At 56.3% G+C, this 17,122-nt stretch overlaps 1 protein-coding gene across 2 annotated transcripts in view; it reads left to right on the top strand.

Annotated features, from left to right (window-relative positions):
- The window catches only part of LOC116955337 (syntaxin-binding protein 1-like), a 58,262-nt gene that overhangs the window by 28,544 nt on the left and 12,596 nt on the right, over positions 1-17,122 (top strand). For both annotated transcript variants that reach the window (XM_076052965.1, XM_032976359.2), the window contains 8 exons: positions 1,370-1,518; positions 3,126-3,210; positions 4,009-4,139; positions 6,573-6,680; positions 8,089-8,152; positions 8,496-8,561; positions 11,867-11,947; positions 16,306-16,444. In XM_076052965.1, the coding sequence (XP_075909080.1) occupies positions 1,370-1,518; positions 3,126-3,210; positions 4,009-4,139; positions 6,573-6,680; positions 8,089-8,152; positions 8,496-8,561; positions 11,867-11,947; positions 16,306-16,444 (823 nt within the window). The remainder of the gene's footprint in view (positions 1-1,369; positions 1,519-3,125; positions 3,211-4,008; positions 4,140-6,572; positions 6,681-8,088; positions 8,153-8,495; positions 8,562-11,866; positions 11,948-16,305; positions 16,445-17,122) is intronic.

Genomic DNA, 17,122 nt, shown 5'->3' on the forward strand with positions numbered 1-17,122 from the left:
CTCTCACTCACCACCCTCTCACTCACCACCCTCTCACACACCACCCCCTCACTCACCACCCTCTCAGTCACCACCCTCTCAATCACCACGCCCTCACTCACCACTCTCTCACTCACCACTCTCTCACTCACCACCCTCTCACTCACCACCCACTCACCACTCTCTCACTCACCACTCACTCACTCACCACTCACTCACCACCCTCTCACTCACCACCCTCTCACTCACCACTCTCTCACTCACCACTCTCTCACTCACCACTTTCTCACTCACCACCCACTCACTCACCACTCACTCATCACCCTCTCACTCACCATTCTCTCACTCACCACTCACTCACCACCCTCTCACTCACCACCCTCTCACTCACCACCCTCTCACTCACCACTCACTCACTCACCACTCTCTCACCACTCACTCACTCACTCACCACTCACTCACTCACCACCCTCTCACTCACCACCCTCTCACTCACCACTCACTCACCACTCACTCACCACCCTCTCACTCACCACTCACTCACTCACCACTCACTCACTCACTCACCACCCTCTCACTCACCACCCACTCACTCACCACCCTCTCACTCACCACCTTCTCACTCACCACTTTCTCACTCACCACCCTCTCACTCACCACTCACTCACCACCCTCTCACTCACCACCCTCTCACTCACCACCCTCTCACTCACCACTCTCTCACTCACCACTCACTCACTCACCACTCTCTCACTCACCACCCTCTCACTCACCACTCTCTCACTCACCACTCACTCACTCACCACCCTCTCACCGGTCACTCCGGTCACTCTGGTTGTGGACTCGTAGTTTGATGTCATGGTGGTTGTTGTGATGTTGTTGTAGTGGTTGATGTTGCGGTTGTGGTTGGTGGTGGCTGTGATTGTGGTTGCATCAGTTGTGGTGGTTGACGTTGTGGTTATTGTGGTTGTTGTGGTTGTTGTTGTTGTTGGTGGTGGTGCCAGATGTTCCTGCTGGACTTGTGGTTGACGTTGTGGTTGTTGTGGTTGTTGTTGTTGTTGTGGTTGTTGTTGGTGCCAAGTGTTCCTGCTGGACTTGTTGTGGTTGACGTTGTGGTTGTTGTTGTTGTTGTGGTTGTTGTTGTTGGTGCCAGGTGTTCCTGCTGGACTTGTTGTGGTTGACGTTGTGGTTGTTGTTGTGGTTGTTGTGGTTGTTGTTGTTGTTGTTGGTGCCAAGTGTTCCTGCTGGACTTGTTGTGGTTGACGTTGTGGTTGTTGTTGTGGTTGTTGTGGTTGTTGTTGTTGTTGTTGGTGCCAAGTGTTCCTGCTGGACTTGTTGTGGTTGACGTTGTGGTTGTTGTTGTTGTTGTGGTTGTTGTTGTTGGTGCCAGGTGTTCCTGCTGGACTTTGTGGAGGCGACGCAGGTGGTGTACAGTCCGCACCGCGCCAGCGAGCGCAACCGAGCCATGGAGCGCATGGCGGAGCAGATCGCCACACTGTGCACCACCCTCAAGGAGTACCCAGCCGTCCGCTACCGCGGGTACTCACCGACTCGCTCACCGACTCGCTCACCGACTCACTCACCGACTCGCTCACCAACTCACTCACCGACTCGCTCACCAACTCGCTCACCGACTCACTCACCGACTCGCTCACCAACTCACTCACCGACTCGCTCACCGACTCACTCACCGACTCACTCACCGACTCGCTCACCGACTCACTCACCGACTCGCTCACCGACTCGCTCACCGACTCACTCACCGACTCGCTCACCGACTCGCTCACCGACTCACTCACCAACTCACTCACCAACTCGCTCACCGACTCGCTCACCGACTCGCTCACCGACTCACTCACCGACTCGCTCACCGACTCGCTCACCGACTCGCTCACCGACTCGCTCACCGACTCACTCACCTACTCCACTCACCGCTCCACTCACCAACTCACTCACCGACTCGCTCACCGACTCGCTCACCGACTCACTCACCGCTACGCTCACCGACTCACTCACCTACTCACTCACCTACTCCACTCACCGCTCTACTCACCGACTCACTCACCACTCCACTCACCGACCCACTCACCGACTCACTCACCGCTACGCTCACCGACTCACTCACCTACTCGCTCACCGACTCACTCACCGACTCGCTCACCGCTACGCTCACCGACTCACTCACCGACTCACTCACCGACTCACTCACCGCTCCACTCACCGCTCCACTCACCGCTCCACTCACCGACTCGTTCACCGCTCCACTCACCGACTCGTTCACCGCTCCACTCACCGACTCAATCAACTACTCACTCACCTACTCCACTCACCGCTCCACTCACCGACTCACTCACCGACCCACTCACCGACCCCTCACCGACTCACTCACCTACTCACTCACCGACTCGCTCACCTACTCACCGCTCCACTCACCGCTCCACTCACCGACTGTGCGTGTACTGTGCGTGTGCTGTGCGTGTACTCTGCGTGAACTGTGCATGTACTCTGTACGTGCTGTGCGTGTACTCTGTACGTGCTGTGCGTGTACTCTGCGTGTACTCTGTACGTGCTGTGCGTGTACTCTGCGTGTACTCTGCGTGTACTCTGTACGTGCTGTGCGTGTACTCTGCGTGTACTGTGCGTGTACTGTGCGTGTGCTGTGCGTGTACTGTGCATGTACTGTGCGTGTACTCTGTACGTGCTGTGCGTGTACTGTGCGTGTACTCTGTACGTGCTGTGCGTGTACTGTGCGTGTGCTGTGCGTGTACTCTGCGTGTACTGTGCGTGTACTCTGTACGTGCTGTGCGTGTACTCTGTACGTGCTGTGCGTGTACTCTGCGTGTACTCTGTACGTGCTGTGCGTGTACTGTGCGTGTACTCTGCGTGTACTCTGTACGTGCTGTGTGTGTGCTGTGCGTGTACTGTGCGTGTACTCTGCGTGTACTCTGCGTGTACTCTGTACGTGTACTCTGCGTGTACTCTGCGTGTACTCTGTACGTGCTGTGCGTGTACTGTGCGTGTACTCTGCGTGTACTCTGTACGTGCTGTGCGTGTACTCTGCGTGTACTCTGTACGTGCTGTGCGTGTACTCTGCGTGTACTCTGCGTGTACTCTGCGTGTACTCTGTACGTGCTGTGCGTGCGCAGGGAGTTCCCCCCCAATGGGCTGCTCGCTCAGCTGGTTCAGGACAAACTCAACGCCTATAAGGCCGACGACCCCACCATGGGCGAGGTGAACTCGCTCACCCGCTCACCTGCTCACCGACTCACCAACTCGCCCACTCACCGCTCACCCACTCACCCGCTCACCCACTCACCCGCTCACCCGCTCACCCACTCACACGCTTACCCACACACCCGCTTACCCGCTTACCCACTCACCCGCTCACCAACTCACCCACTCACACGCTCACCCACACACCCGCTTACCCACTCACCCGCTCACCAGCTCACCCACTCACCCACTCACACGCTTACCCACACACCTGCTTACCCGCTCACCCACTGACCCGCACACCCACTCACGCGCCCACCCACCCGCTTACCTGCACGCCCGCTCACCAACTCGCACGCTTACTCACCCACCCGCACGCTTACTCACCCACCCGCTTACCCACTCACCCGCTCACATGCTCACCCACTCACCCACCCGCTCACCCGCTTACCTGCACACCCGCTCACCAACTCCCCCGCTCACCCACTCACCCACCCGCTTACCTGCACACCCGCTCATCAACTCACCTACCCACCCGCTCACCCACTCGCCCACTCACCCGCTCACCAACTCACCCACCCGCGCACCCACCGCTACTAGGCCACGCTTAGCCCCGCACGACCCCGTGACCTTGTACGACCCCCTCGTTCACCGTGACCCGCCAACCCCAATTCCCCTCCCCCGAGGCCCCGGCCACCTCGAACCGCGACCCCTCCGCTGGCCTCTGCCGACCGGCCGAACCCCGCGGCGACCCCGCGGTGACCCCGCGGTGACCCCGCGGCGACCCCCGTGCCTGACCCCCGTGCCTGACCCCAGGGCCCGGACAAGGCTCGCTCGCAGCTGCTGATCGTGGACCGCGGTGTGGACCTGGTGTCGCCGCTGGTGCACGAGCTGACCTTCCAGGCCATGGCCTACGACCTGCTGCCCGTCGAGAACGACGTCTACAAGTGGGGGGCGGGGGGGCGGGGGGGCTGGGGGCGGGGGGCGGGGGGTGAGGGGGTGGTAGAGGGCAGGGAGGGCGGAGGGTTAAAGGGCAGACATCAGAGGGTTAGGGGAAGGTGATTGTGTTTGTCAGTCCGTGTTCAGTTGTCTCACCTGTGTGTGTCTCACCTGTGTGTGTCTCACCTGTGTGTGTCTCACCTGTGTGTGTCTCACCTGTGTGGGGCTCACCTGTGTCTCACCTGTGTCTCACCTGTGTGTGTCTCACCTGTGTCTCACCTGTGTGTGTATCTTACCTGTCTCACCTGTGTGTGTCTCACCTGTGTATGTCTCACCTGTCTCACCTGTCTCACCTGTGTGTCTCACCTGTCTCACCTGTGTGTGTCTCACCTGTGTGTGTCTCACCTGTGTCTCACCTGTGTGTGTCTCACCTGTGTGTGTCTCACCTGTGTGGGGCTCACCTGTGTCTCACCTGTGTCTCACCTGTGTGTGTCTCACCTGTGTGGGGCTCACCTGTGTCTCACCTGTGTCTCACCTGTGTGTGTGTCTTACCTGTCTCACCTGTGTGTGTCTCACCTGTGTCTCACCTGTGTGTGTCTCACCTGTGTCTCACCTGTGTCTCACCTGTGTGTGTGTCTTACCTGTCTCACCTGTGTGTGTCTCACCTGTGTATGTCTCACCTGTCTCACCTGTCTCACCTGTGTGTCTCACCTGTCTCACCTGTGTGTGTCTCACCTGTGTGTGTCTCACCTGTGTCTCACCTGTGTGTGTCTCACCTGTGTGTGTCTCACCTGTGTGGGGCTCACCTGTGTCTCACCTGTGTCTCACCTGTGTGTGTGTCTTACCTGTCTCACCTGTGTGTGTCTCACCTGTGTCTCACCTGTGTGTGTCTCACCTGTGTCTCACCTGTGTGTGTCTCACCTGTGTGTGTCTCACCTGTCTCACCTGTGTGTGTCTCACCTGTGTATGTCTCACCTGTCTCACCTGTGTGTCTCACCTGTCTCACCTGTGTGTGTCTCACCTGTGTCTCACCTGTGTGTGTGTCTCACCTGTGTGTGTGTCTCACCTGTCTCACCTGTGTGTGTCTCACCTGTGTCTCAGCTGTGTGTGTGTCTCACCTGTGTGTGTGTCTTACCTGTCTCACCTGTGTGTGTCTCACCTGTGTATGTCTCACCTGTCTCACCTGTCTCACCTGTGTGTGTCTCACCTGTGTCTCACCTGTGTGTGTGTCTCACCTGTCTCACCTGTCTCACCTGTGTGTCTCACCTGTCTCACCTGTGTGTGTCTCACCTGTGTGTGTCTCACCTGTGTCTCACCTGTGTGTGTGTCTCACCTGTCTCACCTGTGTGTGTCTCACCTGTGTCTCACCTGTGTGTGTCTCACCTGTGTGTGTCTCACCTGTGTGTGTCTCACCTGTGTCTCACCTGTGTGTGTCTCACCTGTCTCACCTGTGTGTGTGTGTCTCACCTGTGTGTGTCTCACCTGTGTGTGTCTCACCTGTGTCTCTCACCTGCTTGTCTCACCTGTGTCTCACCTGTGTGTGTCTCACCTGTGTGTGTCTCACCTGTGTGTCTCACCTGTGTGTGCGTCTCACCTGTGTGGGTTATCACCTGTGTGTGTCTCACCTGTGTGTGTGTTTGTCACCTCTGTGTCTCACCTGTGTGGGGCTCACCTGTGTGTGTCTCACCTGTGTGTGTCTCACCTGTCTCACCTGTGTGTGTCTCACCTGTGTGTGTCTCACCTGTGTCTCACCTGTGTGTGTCTCACCTGTGTGTGTCTCACCTGTGTGTCTCACCTGTGTGTGCATCTCACCTGTGTGGGTTATCACCTGTGTGTGTCTCACCTGTGTGTGTGTTTGTCACCTGTGTGTCTCACCTGTGTGGGGCTCACCTGTGTGTCTCACCTGTGTGTGTGTCTCACCTGTGCCTCACCTGTGTCTCACCTGTGTGTGTCTCACCTGTGTGTGTGTCTCACCTCTGCCTCACCTGTGTCTCACCTGTGTGTGTGTCTCACCTGTGCCTCACCTGTGTGTGTCTCACCTGTGTGTGTCTCACCTGTGTCTCACCTGTGTGTGTGCCTCACCTGTGTGTCTCACCTGTGTGTCTCACCTGTGTGTGTGTGCCTCACCTGTGTGTCTCACCTGTGCCTCACCTGTGTCTCACCTGTGTGTGTGTCTCACCTGTGTGTGTGCCTCACCTGTGCCTCACCTGTGTCTCACCTGTGTGTGTGTCTCACCTGTGTGTGTGTCTCACCTGTGTGTGTGTCTCACCTGTGTATCTCACCTGTGTGTGTATCTCACCTGTGTGTCTCACCTGTGTGTGTCTCACCTGTGTGTGTGCCTCACCTGTGTCTCACCTGTGTGTGTGTCTCACCCGTGTGTGTGTCTCACCCGTGTGTGTGTCTCACCTGTGTATCTCACCTGTGTGTGTGTCGTGTTCCAGGTACGAGACGACGGGGCAGGGAGAGACGAAGACCAAGGAGGTTCCCCTGGACGAGGACGATGAGCTGTGGGCGTCACTCCGACACAAACACATCGCAGAAGTGTCGCAGTGAGTACCATCAACACCATCAACATCAACAACATCAACACCACCATCACCATCAACACCATCACCACCATCAACACCATCAACACCATCAACATCAACAACATCACCACCAACACCATCACCATCAACACCATCACCATCAACACCATCAACACCACCAACACCATCAACACCATCACCACCAACACCACCATCAACACCACCAACACCATCAACACCATCACCATCAACACCATCAACACCATCAACACCATCAACATCAACAACATCACCACCAACACCATCACCATCAACACCATCAACACCATCACCATCAACACCATCATCACCATCACCACCATCAACACCATCAACACCACCAACACCATCACCACCAACACCATCACCACCAACACCATCACCACCATCAACACCATCACCACCATCAACACCATCAACACCATCACCACCACCAACACCATCAGCACCATGGTGTTGATAGTGATGGTACTCACTGGGACACCTCTGCTTGTGATGATAGTGATGATGGTGGTGATGGTGGTGGTGATGGCGGTGATGATGGTGGTGGTGATGGCAGTGATGATGGTGATAATGGTGGTGGTGGTGATGGTGGTGGTGATTGTGGTCGCGATGGTGGTCGTGATGGTCGTGATGGTGTCTGGTGATGGTGATGGTGATGATGGTGGTGGTGATGGTGAAGGTGGTGGTGATGGTGGTGGTGATGGTGGTCGTGATGGTGAAGGTGATGGTGATGGTGTCTGGTGATGATGGTGATGATGATGGTGGTGGTGATGGTGGTCGCGATGGTGGTCGTGATGGTCGTGATGGTGTCTGGTGATGGTGATGGTGATGATGGTGGTGGTGATGGTGAAGGTGGTGGTGATGGTGGTGGTGATGGTGGTCGTGATGGTGAAGGTGATGGTGATGGTGGTGGTGATGATGGTGTTTTTGGTGATGATGATGGTGATGATGGTGGTGATGGTGGTGGTGATGGTGGTCGTGATGGTGGTCGTGATGGTGGTGGTGTCTGGTGATGGTGGTCGTGATGGTGGTCGTGATGGTGATGGTGATGGTGTCTGGTGATGATGGTGGTGATGGTGTCTGGTGATGATGATGGTGATGGTGTCTGGTGATGATGATGCTGATGGTGGTGATGATGGTGGTGATGATGGTGGTGATGGTGATGATGGTGGTGATGGTGTCTGGTGATGATGATGGTGGTGATGATGGTGGTGATGATGGTGATGGTGGTGATGATGGTGGTGATGGTGGTGATGGTAATGATGGTGATGATGGTGTTGATGGTGTCTGGTGATGATGATGGTGGTGATGATGGTGGTGATGATGGTGGTGATGATGGTGGTGATGGTGATGATGGTGATGATGGTGGTGATGATGTTATCTCCAGGGAGGTGACTCGCTCACTGAAGGAGTTTTCCACCAACAAGAAGATGGCTTCATCCGGAGAAAAGGTGTGCAGCACCATCACCACCATCACCACCGCCATCATCACCATCACCACCGCCATCACCACCACCACCACCAGAACCACCATCACCACTATCGCCACCATCATCACCGCCATTATCACCACCATCATCACCGCCATTATCACCACCATCAGCATCATCACCGCCATCACCATCACTATCACCACCATCACCATCATCACCGCCATCTTCACCACCATCATCACAATCACCACCATCATCATCACCACCATCACCACCATGACCACCACCGTCGTCACCACCGCCACCACTGACGGCCGTGCCCCCCACGCCCCGTGCCCCCCACGCCCCGTGCCCCCCACAGACCACGATACGCGACCTGTCTCAGATGCTCAAGAAGATGCCACAGTACCAGAAGGAGCTGAGCAAGGTGACCACAACCACCACCACCACTACCACTACAACCACCACAACCACTACAACCACCACAACCACCACCACAACCACCGCAACCACCACTACCACCACCACTACAACCACTACAACCACCACCACTACCACCACCACAACCACCACCACTACAACCACCACTCCAACCACCACAACCACCACAACCATCCCCACCGCTCCAACCACCACAACCACCACCACCACTACAACCACCACACCCACCACCACCACTGCAACCACCACAACCACCACCACAACCACCACTACCACCACCACTACAACCACTACAACCACCACCACCACCACAACCACCACCACTACAACCACCACTCCAACCACCACAACCAACACAACCATTCCCCACCACAACCACCACAACCACCACCACAACCACCACCACCACTACAACCACCACAACCACCACAACCACAACCACCACCACCACAACCACCACCACCACAACCACCACTACCACTACAACCACCACAACCACCACCACTACAACCACCACCACAACCACTACAACCACCACTACAACCACCACAACCACCACCACAACCATCCCCACCACAACCACCACTACAACCACCACAACCACCACAACCACCACCACTACCACCACCACAACCACCACCACCACTACCACCACTACCACTACAACCACCACAACCACCACTACAACCACCACAACCACCACCACTACCACTACAACAACCACAACCACCACCACAACCACCACTACCACCACCACTACAACCACTACAACCACCACCACCACAACCACCACCACTACAACCACCACTCCAACCACCACAACCACCACCACTACCACCACAACCACCACTACCACTACAACCACCACAACCACCACCACCACCACTACAACCACCACCACAACCACCACCACTACAACCACCACTACAACCACCACAACCACCACCACAACCATCCCCACCACAACCACCACCACCACTACAACCACCACCACCACTACAACCTCCACAACCACTACCACCACCACAACCACCACCACCAGTACCACTACAACCACCACAACCACCACTACAACCACCACAACCACCAACACTACCACTACAACCACCACAACCACCACCACAACCACCACTACCACCACCACTACAACCACTACAACTACTACCACCACCACAACCACCACCACTCCAACCACCACAACCACCACCACTACCACAACCACCACCACCACAACCACCACCACAACCACCACCACAACCACCACTACCACTACAACCACCACAACCACCACCACAACCACCACTACAACCACCACCACAACCACCACCACTACAACCACCACTACAACCACCACAACCACCACCACAACCATCCCCACCACTACAACCACCACAACCACCACCACTACCACCACCACAACCACTACCACCACTACCACCACTACCACTACAACCACCACAACCACCACTACAACCACCACAACCACCACCACCACTACAACCACCACCACCACAACCACCACTACCACCACCACTACAACCACCACCACTACCACCACCACAACCACCACCACTACAACCACCACTCCAACCACCACAACCACCACAACCATCCCCACCACAACCACCACCACCACAACCACCACCACCACTACAACCACCACAACCACCACCACTACCACAACCACCACCACAACCACCACCACTACCACTACAACCACCACTACAACCACCACTGCAACCACCACAACCACCACCACAACCATCCCCACCACAACCACCACCACCACTACAACCACCACCACCACTACAACCACCACAACCACCACTACCACCACCTCAACCACCACCACCACTACCACCACTACCACTACAACCACCACAACCACCACTACAACCACCACAACCACCACCATTACCACAACCACAACCACCACTACAACCACCACAACCACCACAACCATCCCCACCACAACCACCACCACCACTACAACCACCACTACCACCACCACTACAACCACCACAACCACCACCACTACTACAACCACCACAATCATCCCCACCACAACAACACAACCATCCCCACCACAACCACCACCACCACTACAACCACCACAACCACCACCACTACCACCACCACTACTACAACCACCACAACCATCCCCACCACAACCACAATGACCACAACCACCACCACTACTACCACAACCACCACAACCATTCCCACCACCACTACGACCACCACAACCATCACCACCACAACCACCACAACCACCACCTACACCACCACAACCATCTCCACCACAACCACCACCACTACTACCACAACCACCACAACCATCCCCACCACCACAACAACCACCACAACCATCCCCACCACCATCACAACCACCACAACCACCACCTACACCACCACAACCATCCCCACCACCACAACCACCACAACCACCACCTACACCACCACAACCATACCCACCACCACCACAACCACCACCTACATCACCACAACCATCCCCACCACCACAACCACCACCTACATCACCACAACTATCTCCACCACCACCACAACCACCACAACCACCACCTACACCACCACAACCATCCCCACCACCACCACTACCACCACAACCATCACCACAACCACCACCACACCACCACAACCAAACACCACGACCGCCACCACAACCCACCACAACCATCACCACAACTACCACCACAACCACCACAACCAAACACCACGACCACCACCACAACCACGACCTGCACTACCAGCAACCAACACCACTACATGACCACCACCACCATCAACCTGCACCACCACGTGACCATTACCACCGCCCGTGCTACCGACCCGGCCAACCCGGGGTTCGATTCCCGCTCACGACCACCAACACCGCTGACGATGATCTCGACAGGTCCCGGGACTCCCCTAGGTCTACTCGGCCTCAAATGAGTAGCGGGTGGTGGTGCATCGTAAACATCGCCAGCGGGGAGGCGGCCAGGCATGCTGCTGCCCACCCCCCCACCCCCCACCCCCCCCACCACCCCCCCACCCCCCCCACCACCACCCCCCCCCCACCACGCCCCCCCACCACCCCACCACCCCCCCCCACCACCCCCCCCCACCACCCCACCACCCCCCCCCACCACCCCACCACCCCCCCCCACCCCCCCACCCCCCCACCCCTCCGCGCGCCACGGCGGCAGCCTCCGTAGGCGCTTGCCGCCCGCTCACGGCACTTGCCCCGGCGGTGTGTGTGGGCTACACGGGGGCCTTTGTCTTTGTGCCCAGTACTCGACGCACCTGCACCTGGCCGAGGACTGCATGCGCATGTACCAGGAGGGTGCCGACAAGCTGTGCCGCGTGGAGCAGGTGACACACACACACAGTGACACACACACTCACTCACACTCTCACACACTCACACACACACAGTGACACACACACTCACACACACTCACACACACAATCACTCACACTCACACACTCACACACACTCACACACACTCACACACTCACACACACTCACACACTCACAGTGACACACACACTCACACACACCGTGACACACACACACACTCACACACACACACTCACACACACTCACACACAACAACAACAACAACCGCTATTCGCCACTAAGTGGCGGTGACGTCACCACGACGCTTGTGCCAGGCCATGTGCACCTTGAGGCCACGTGAAGTGTCGAACGCCCGCTGGCAGGTCACAGGGCAGACCCAAGTGCCACAGGTCGACTGACTGAGATGACTGAGATGACTGGCTGATGCCCCCTACTGTGCCAACCTGCCAACCTGCTGTGCTTTAGCCACCCGGTGCTCCGCTCGTTGTTGTGAGCGTCGCTCCTCCGCCCTCCGTTGTTGTTGGAGGGCGACTGCCTCCAACTGCCCAGTAGCGTCCTTCATGAGCCTCCTCCACAGAGGCCGATCTTGACACCGCTGGTACCAGTCATCAGCAAGTCCACTCAGCTCCACGTCCTCCTGTACCACATCACTCCATCTCTTCTCTAGCCCGTGCCGCGCCCGTCTTGCCCCTCGATCCGGCCGAACAAAAGCTGTTTTGGCATGCAGTGGCTGGGAATGCGGGCTACATGACCCAGCCAACGCAGCCTTGCCTGCCGGAGGAGCTCACCGATGGGACCATGCCCAGATCTTTCAAGGATTTGTGAGCTCCTCACACAATCCAACCTGGTTAAACCCAGGATGGATCGTAGGCAGGCTAGCCTAAATGTTTCTAACCGGCGATGATGCTCCATTAGGGGGGTCCACGTTTCGCAAGCATAGAGAAGGGAGGGAATGACCGTGGCCGAGAAGACCTGAAGCTTAGTGCGGAGCGACAGACCAGGTAGCTTCCACACAGCGTTACGCAACCGATGAAAAGATATTGCCACTCGACTGATTCGGAGTGAGACCTCTGCTGTTAAACTGGAGCCGGTCGTAAGCACACTGCCCAGATATGGGAAACTTTCCACTCTCTCCGCAACTGCCCCATCACCGATTGGGAGTTGTGGGGGTGGAGTGTCCGATGGTACAAAATACCCAGGCAGGTGCTTAGTTTTGGTGGGGCTGATGGTAAAGCCCCATCTCTTAGTGGCACGCTCCAGTCTCAGCAGCAGCGTCTCCAACTCCTCCTCTGAATGAGCAGCTATTACCAAATCATCGGCATACATAACGTGGTTGAGCAATAGGGAGCCATCCCTTGACCGCACCCGGGCATCGATCAGCCTCCCATTGTAGCTGTACCAAATGGAGATTCCCCCGGTACAGCCATTGAAGGCTTCACGAACTACGTGGTCAAAATAGATGTTACATAATGTGGGAGCCAGAGGACATCTCTGTCGCGCCCCAAGGTGTACAGGGAATGGCTCTGACTCCCGACCACGTAGTTTTACCCAGGCCCGCTCACCATCATGAAGGTCCTTAATGATCATGAGCAGAGGGTTAGGGACTCCAAAAGCACGAAGAACAACCCAGAGCCCAGGCCTACTGATGGTATCATAGGCCTTGACCAGGTCAATAAAGCAGAGATGTAGGTCTTGTTGGAATTCCCTACACCTCTGCTGTAGCAGACGGACAGAAAATATGGCATCTGTGCAGGACCGCCCTTTCCTGAAACCGCATTGGGGCTCCGCAAGCCTCTCCTCAGCGTACCTGGCAAGGCGATGCTGAATAATCCTTGCCAGGACCTTTCCCGGCACACTGAGGAGTGAAATGCCCCTGTAGTTGTTACAGTCTGTGCGGTCCCCCTTCTTAAAGAGGGGAACCACCAGGGCATCCTTCCAATCCTGCGGAACCCGTCCAGTGGTCCAGACTGTTGTTATGATGTCATATAGGGCAGTCTGTGCACAAACGCCACCCTCCCTCAGCATTTCGTTTGGGAGATCATCTCTACCCGGTGCCTTTCTTGGTTTCAGACTCCGGATCGCCTTCAGTATTTCCTCAACAGATGGCACCTCAACCAGCCACTCACAGGGGGTAACTTCTTCCAATATTTGAGGCACCGCAGCCTCAGCAGGGTCATCCTCACTTTGTGCCACGATGTTTTCCTGGCTGAGGGATTTCCCTCCCCCAGGACCTCACAGAAATGCTCAGCAAATCTGCAAACCTGTTCCTGGGGGTCGGAGATTGGATCACCGTTTTTTTCCCCTAATGATGGTAATAGGTGTGGCGCTGCAGGTTACTTTTTTGATGGAGTTAAATGGAGATTTGTGATCGCGGGCCACTGAGGCAGACTCCATCTCCTCAGCAACACACACACACTCTCACACACACGCACTCACACGCACGTGTCCGTGTGTGTCACTCCGTGTGTGTGTGTGTCACTCCGTGTGTGTGTCACCCCGTGTGTGTGTGTGTGTCACTCCATGTGTGTGTGTGTGATACACCGTGTGTGTGTGTCACTCCGTGTGTGTGTGTCACTCCGTGTGTGTGTGATACACCGTGTGTGTGTGTGTTACTCCGTGTGTGTGTGTGTCACTCCGTGTGTGTGTCACTCCGTGTGTGTGTGTCACTCCGTGTGTGTGTGTCACTCCGTGTGTGTGTGTGTGATACACCGGGTGTGTGATACACCGTGTGTGTGTGTGTCACTCCGTGTGTGTGTGTCACTCCGTGTGTGTGTGTGTGATACACCGTGTGTGTGTGTGTTACTCCGTGTGTGTGTGTGTCACTCCGTGTGTGTGTCACTCCGTGTGTGTGTGTGTGTGATACACCGTGTGTGTGTCACTCCGTGTGTGTGTGTGTCACTCTGTGTGTGTGTGATACACCGTGTGTGTGTCACTCCGTGTGTGTGTGTGTCACTCCGTGTGTGTGTGTGTGTCACTCCGTGTGTGTGTGATACACTGTGTGTGTGTCACTCCGTGTGTGTGTGTGTGTCACTCCGTGTGTGTGTGTGATACACTGTGTGTGTGTCACTCCGTGTGTGTGTGTCACTCCGTGTGTGTGTGATACACCGTGTGTGTGTGTTACTCCGTGTGTGTGTGTGTGTGTCACTCCGTGTGTGTGTGTGATACACCGTGTGTGTGTGTGTCACCCCGTGTGTGTGTGTGTCACTCCGTGTGTGTGTGATACACCGTGTGTGTGTGTGTCACTCCGTGTGTGTGTGTCACTCCGTGTGTGTGTGATACACCGTGTGTGTGTGTGTGTTACTCCGTGTGTGTGTGTGTCACTCCGTGTGTGTGTCACTCCGTGTGTGTGTGTCACTCCGTGTGTGTGTGTGTGTCACTCCGTGTGTGTGTGTGTGTGATACACCGTGTGTGTGATACACCGTGTGTGTGTGTGTCACTCCGTGTGTGTGTGTCACTCCGTGTGTGTGTGTGTGATACACCGTGTGTGTGTGTGTTACTCCGTGTGTGTGTGTGTCACTCCGTGTGTGTGTCACTCCGTGTGTGTGTGTGATACACCGTGTGTGTGTCACTCCGTGTGTGTGTGTGTGTCACTCTGTGTGTGTGTGATACACCGTGTGTGTGTCACTCCGTGTGTGTGTGTGTGTGTCACTCCGTGTGTGTGTGTGTGTCACTCCGTGTGTGTGTGATACACTGTGTGTGTGTCACTCCGTGTGTGTGTGTGTGTGTCACTCCGTGTGTGTGTGTGTGATACACTGTGTGTGTGTCACTCCGTGTGTGTGTGTCCCTCCGTGTGTGTGTGATACACCGTGTGTGTGTGTTACTCCGTGTGTGTGTGTGTCACTCCGTGTGTGTGTGTGATACACCGTGTGTGTGTGTGTCACCCCGTGTGTGTGTGTGTCACTCCGTGTGTGTGTGATACACCGTGTGTGTGTGTGTCACTCCGTGTGTGTGTGTCACTCCGTGTGTGTGTGATACACCGTGTGTGTGTGTGTCACTCCGTGTGTGTGTGTCACTCCGTGTGTGTGTGATACACCGTGTGTGTGTGTCACTGTGGGTGTGGGGAGCGGTGGCGTAGTGGTTAGTGCTACCAGAGTTCCATTCCCGCTCACGGCCAACAACAGTGACAAATATTCCAACCGGTCATGGGCCTCCCCTAGGTCGACTCAGCCTCAAATGACTACCTGGTGGCGGTGTGCAGCAAACTTCGCCATTGGGGGAGACAAAGGCGGCCGGGCGCGGTGCCGGCCACCCACCCCCTGGTGTGCCGTGACGGCCTTCGCAGGCGCACTTCGCCTACAGCACTTGCCCCGCCGGCGTGCGAGCGCTACACGGGGGACCTTTATCTGTGTGTGTGTGTGTACGAGTGCAGGACCTGGCGACGGGGCTGGACGCGGAGGGGGAGAAGGTGAAGGATCCGATGCGCATCACCGTGCCCATCCTGCTGGACGAGAACGTCAGCACCCTGGACAAGATTCGCGTCATCTGCCTCTACGTGCTGCTCAAGAACGGTGCAACCTGCCCGCCCGCCCGCACGCCCGCCCGCTCGCTCGCCCACTCACTCACCTACTCGCTCACTCGCTCAATCACCTACTCGCTCACCTACTCGCTCACTCGCTCGCTCACCTACTCGCTCACTCGCTCAATCACCTACTCGCTCACCTACTCGCTCACTCGCTCGCTCACCTACTCGCTCACTCGCTCAATCACCTACTCGCTCACTCGCTCAATCACCTACTCGCTCACTCGCTCAATCACCTACTCACTCACTCGCTCAATCACCTACTCGCTCGCTCACCCGCTCAATCACTCAATCACCTACTCACTCACCTACTCGCTCACTCGCTCAATCACCTACTCGCTCACTCGCTCAATCACCTACTCGCTCACTCATCCGTTTGCTCATCCGCTCGCCCACTCAATCACCTACTCGCTCGCTCATCCGCTTGCTCACCCGCTCGCTCACTCACTCACTTATTCGCTCGCTCATCTGCTCGCTCACTCACCCACTCACTCGCCCGCTCGCTTGCTCACTGACTCGCTCACGCACTTGCACGTGCGTCCACTCGTTCATATGGTCGCCGACTTGCTCACTCACACACTCACTCACCCAACTGCTCGACCGCTCGCTCGCTCACTCATTCACTCACTCACCCACTCACTCAATCACCCACTCAATTACTCATTGA

This window comes from Petromyzon marinus, chromosome 59 (genome assembly GCF_048934315.1).
Source record: "Petromyzon marinus isolate PM22_M1 ecotype Great Lakes invasive population chromosome 59, UKy_Petmar_22M1.pri1.0, whole genome shotgun sequence".
Taxonomy (NCBI): Eukaryota; Metazoa; Chordata; class Hyperoartia; order Petromyzontiformes; family Petromyzontidae; genus Petromyzon; species Petromyzon marinus.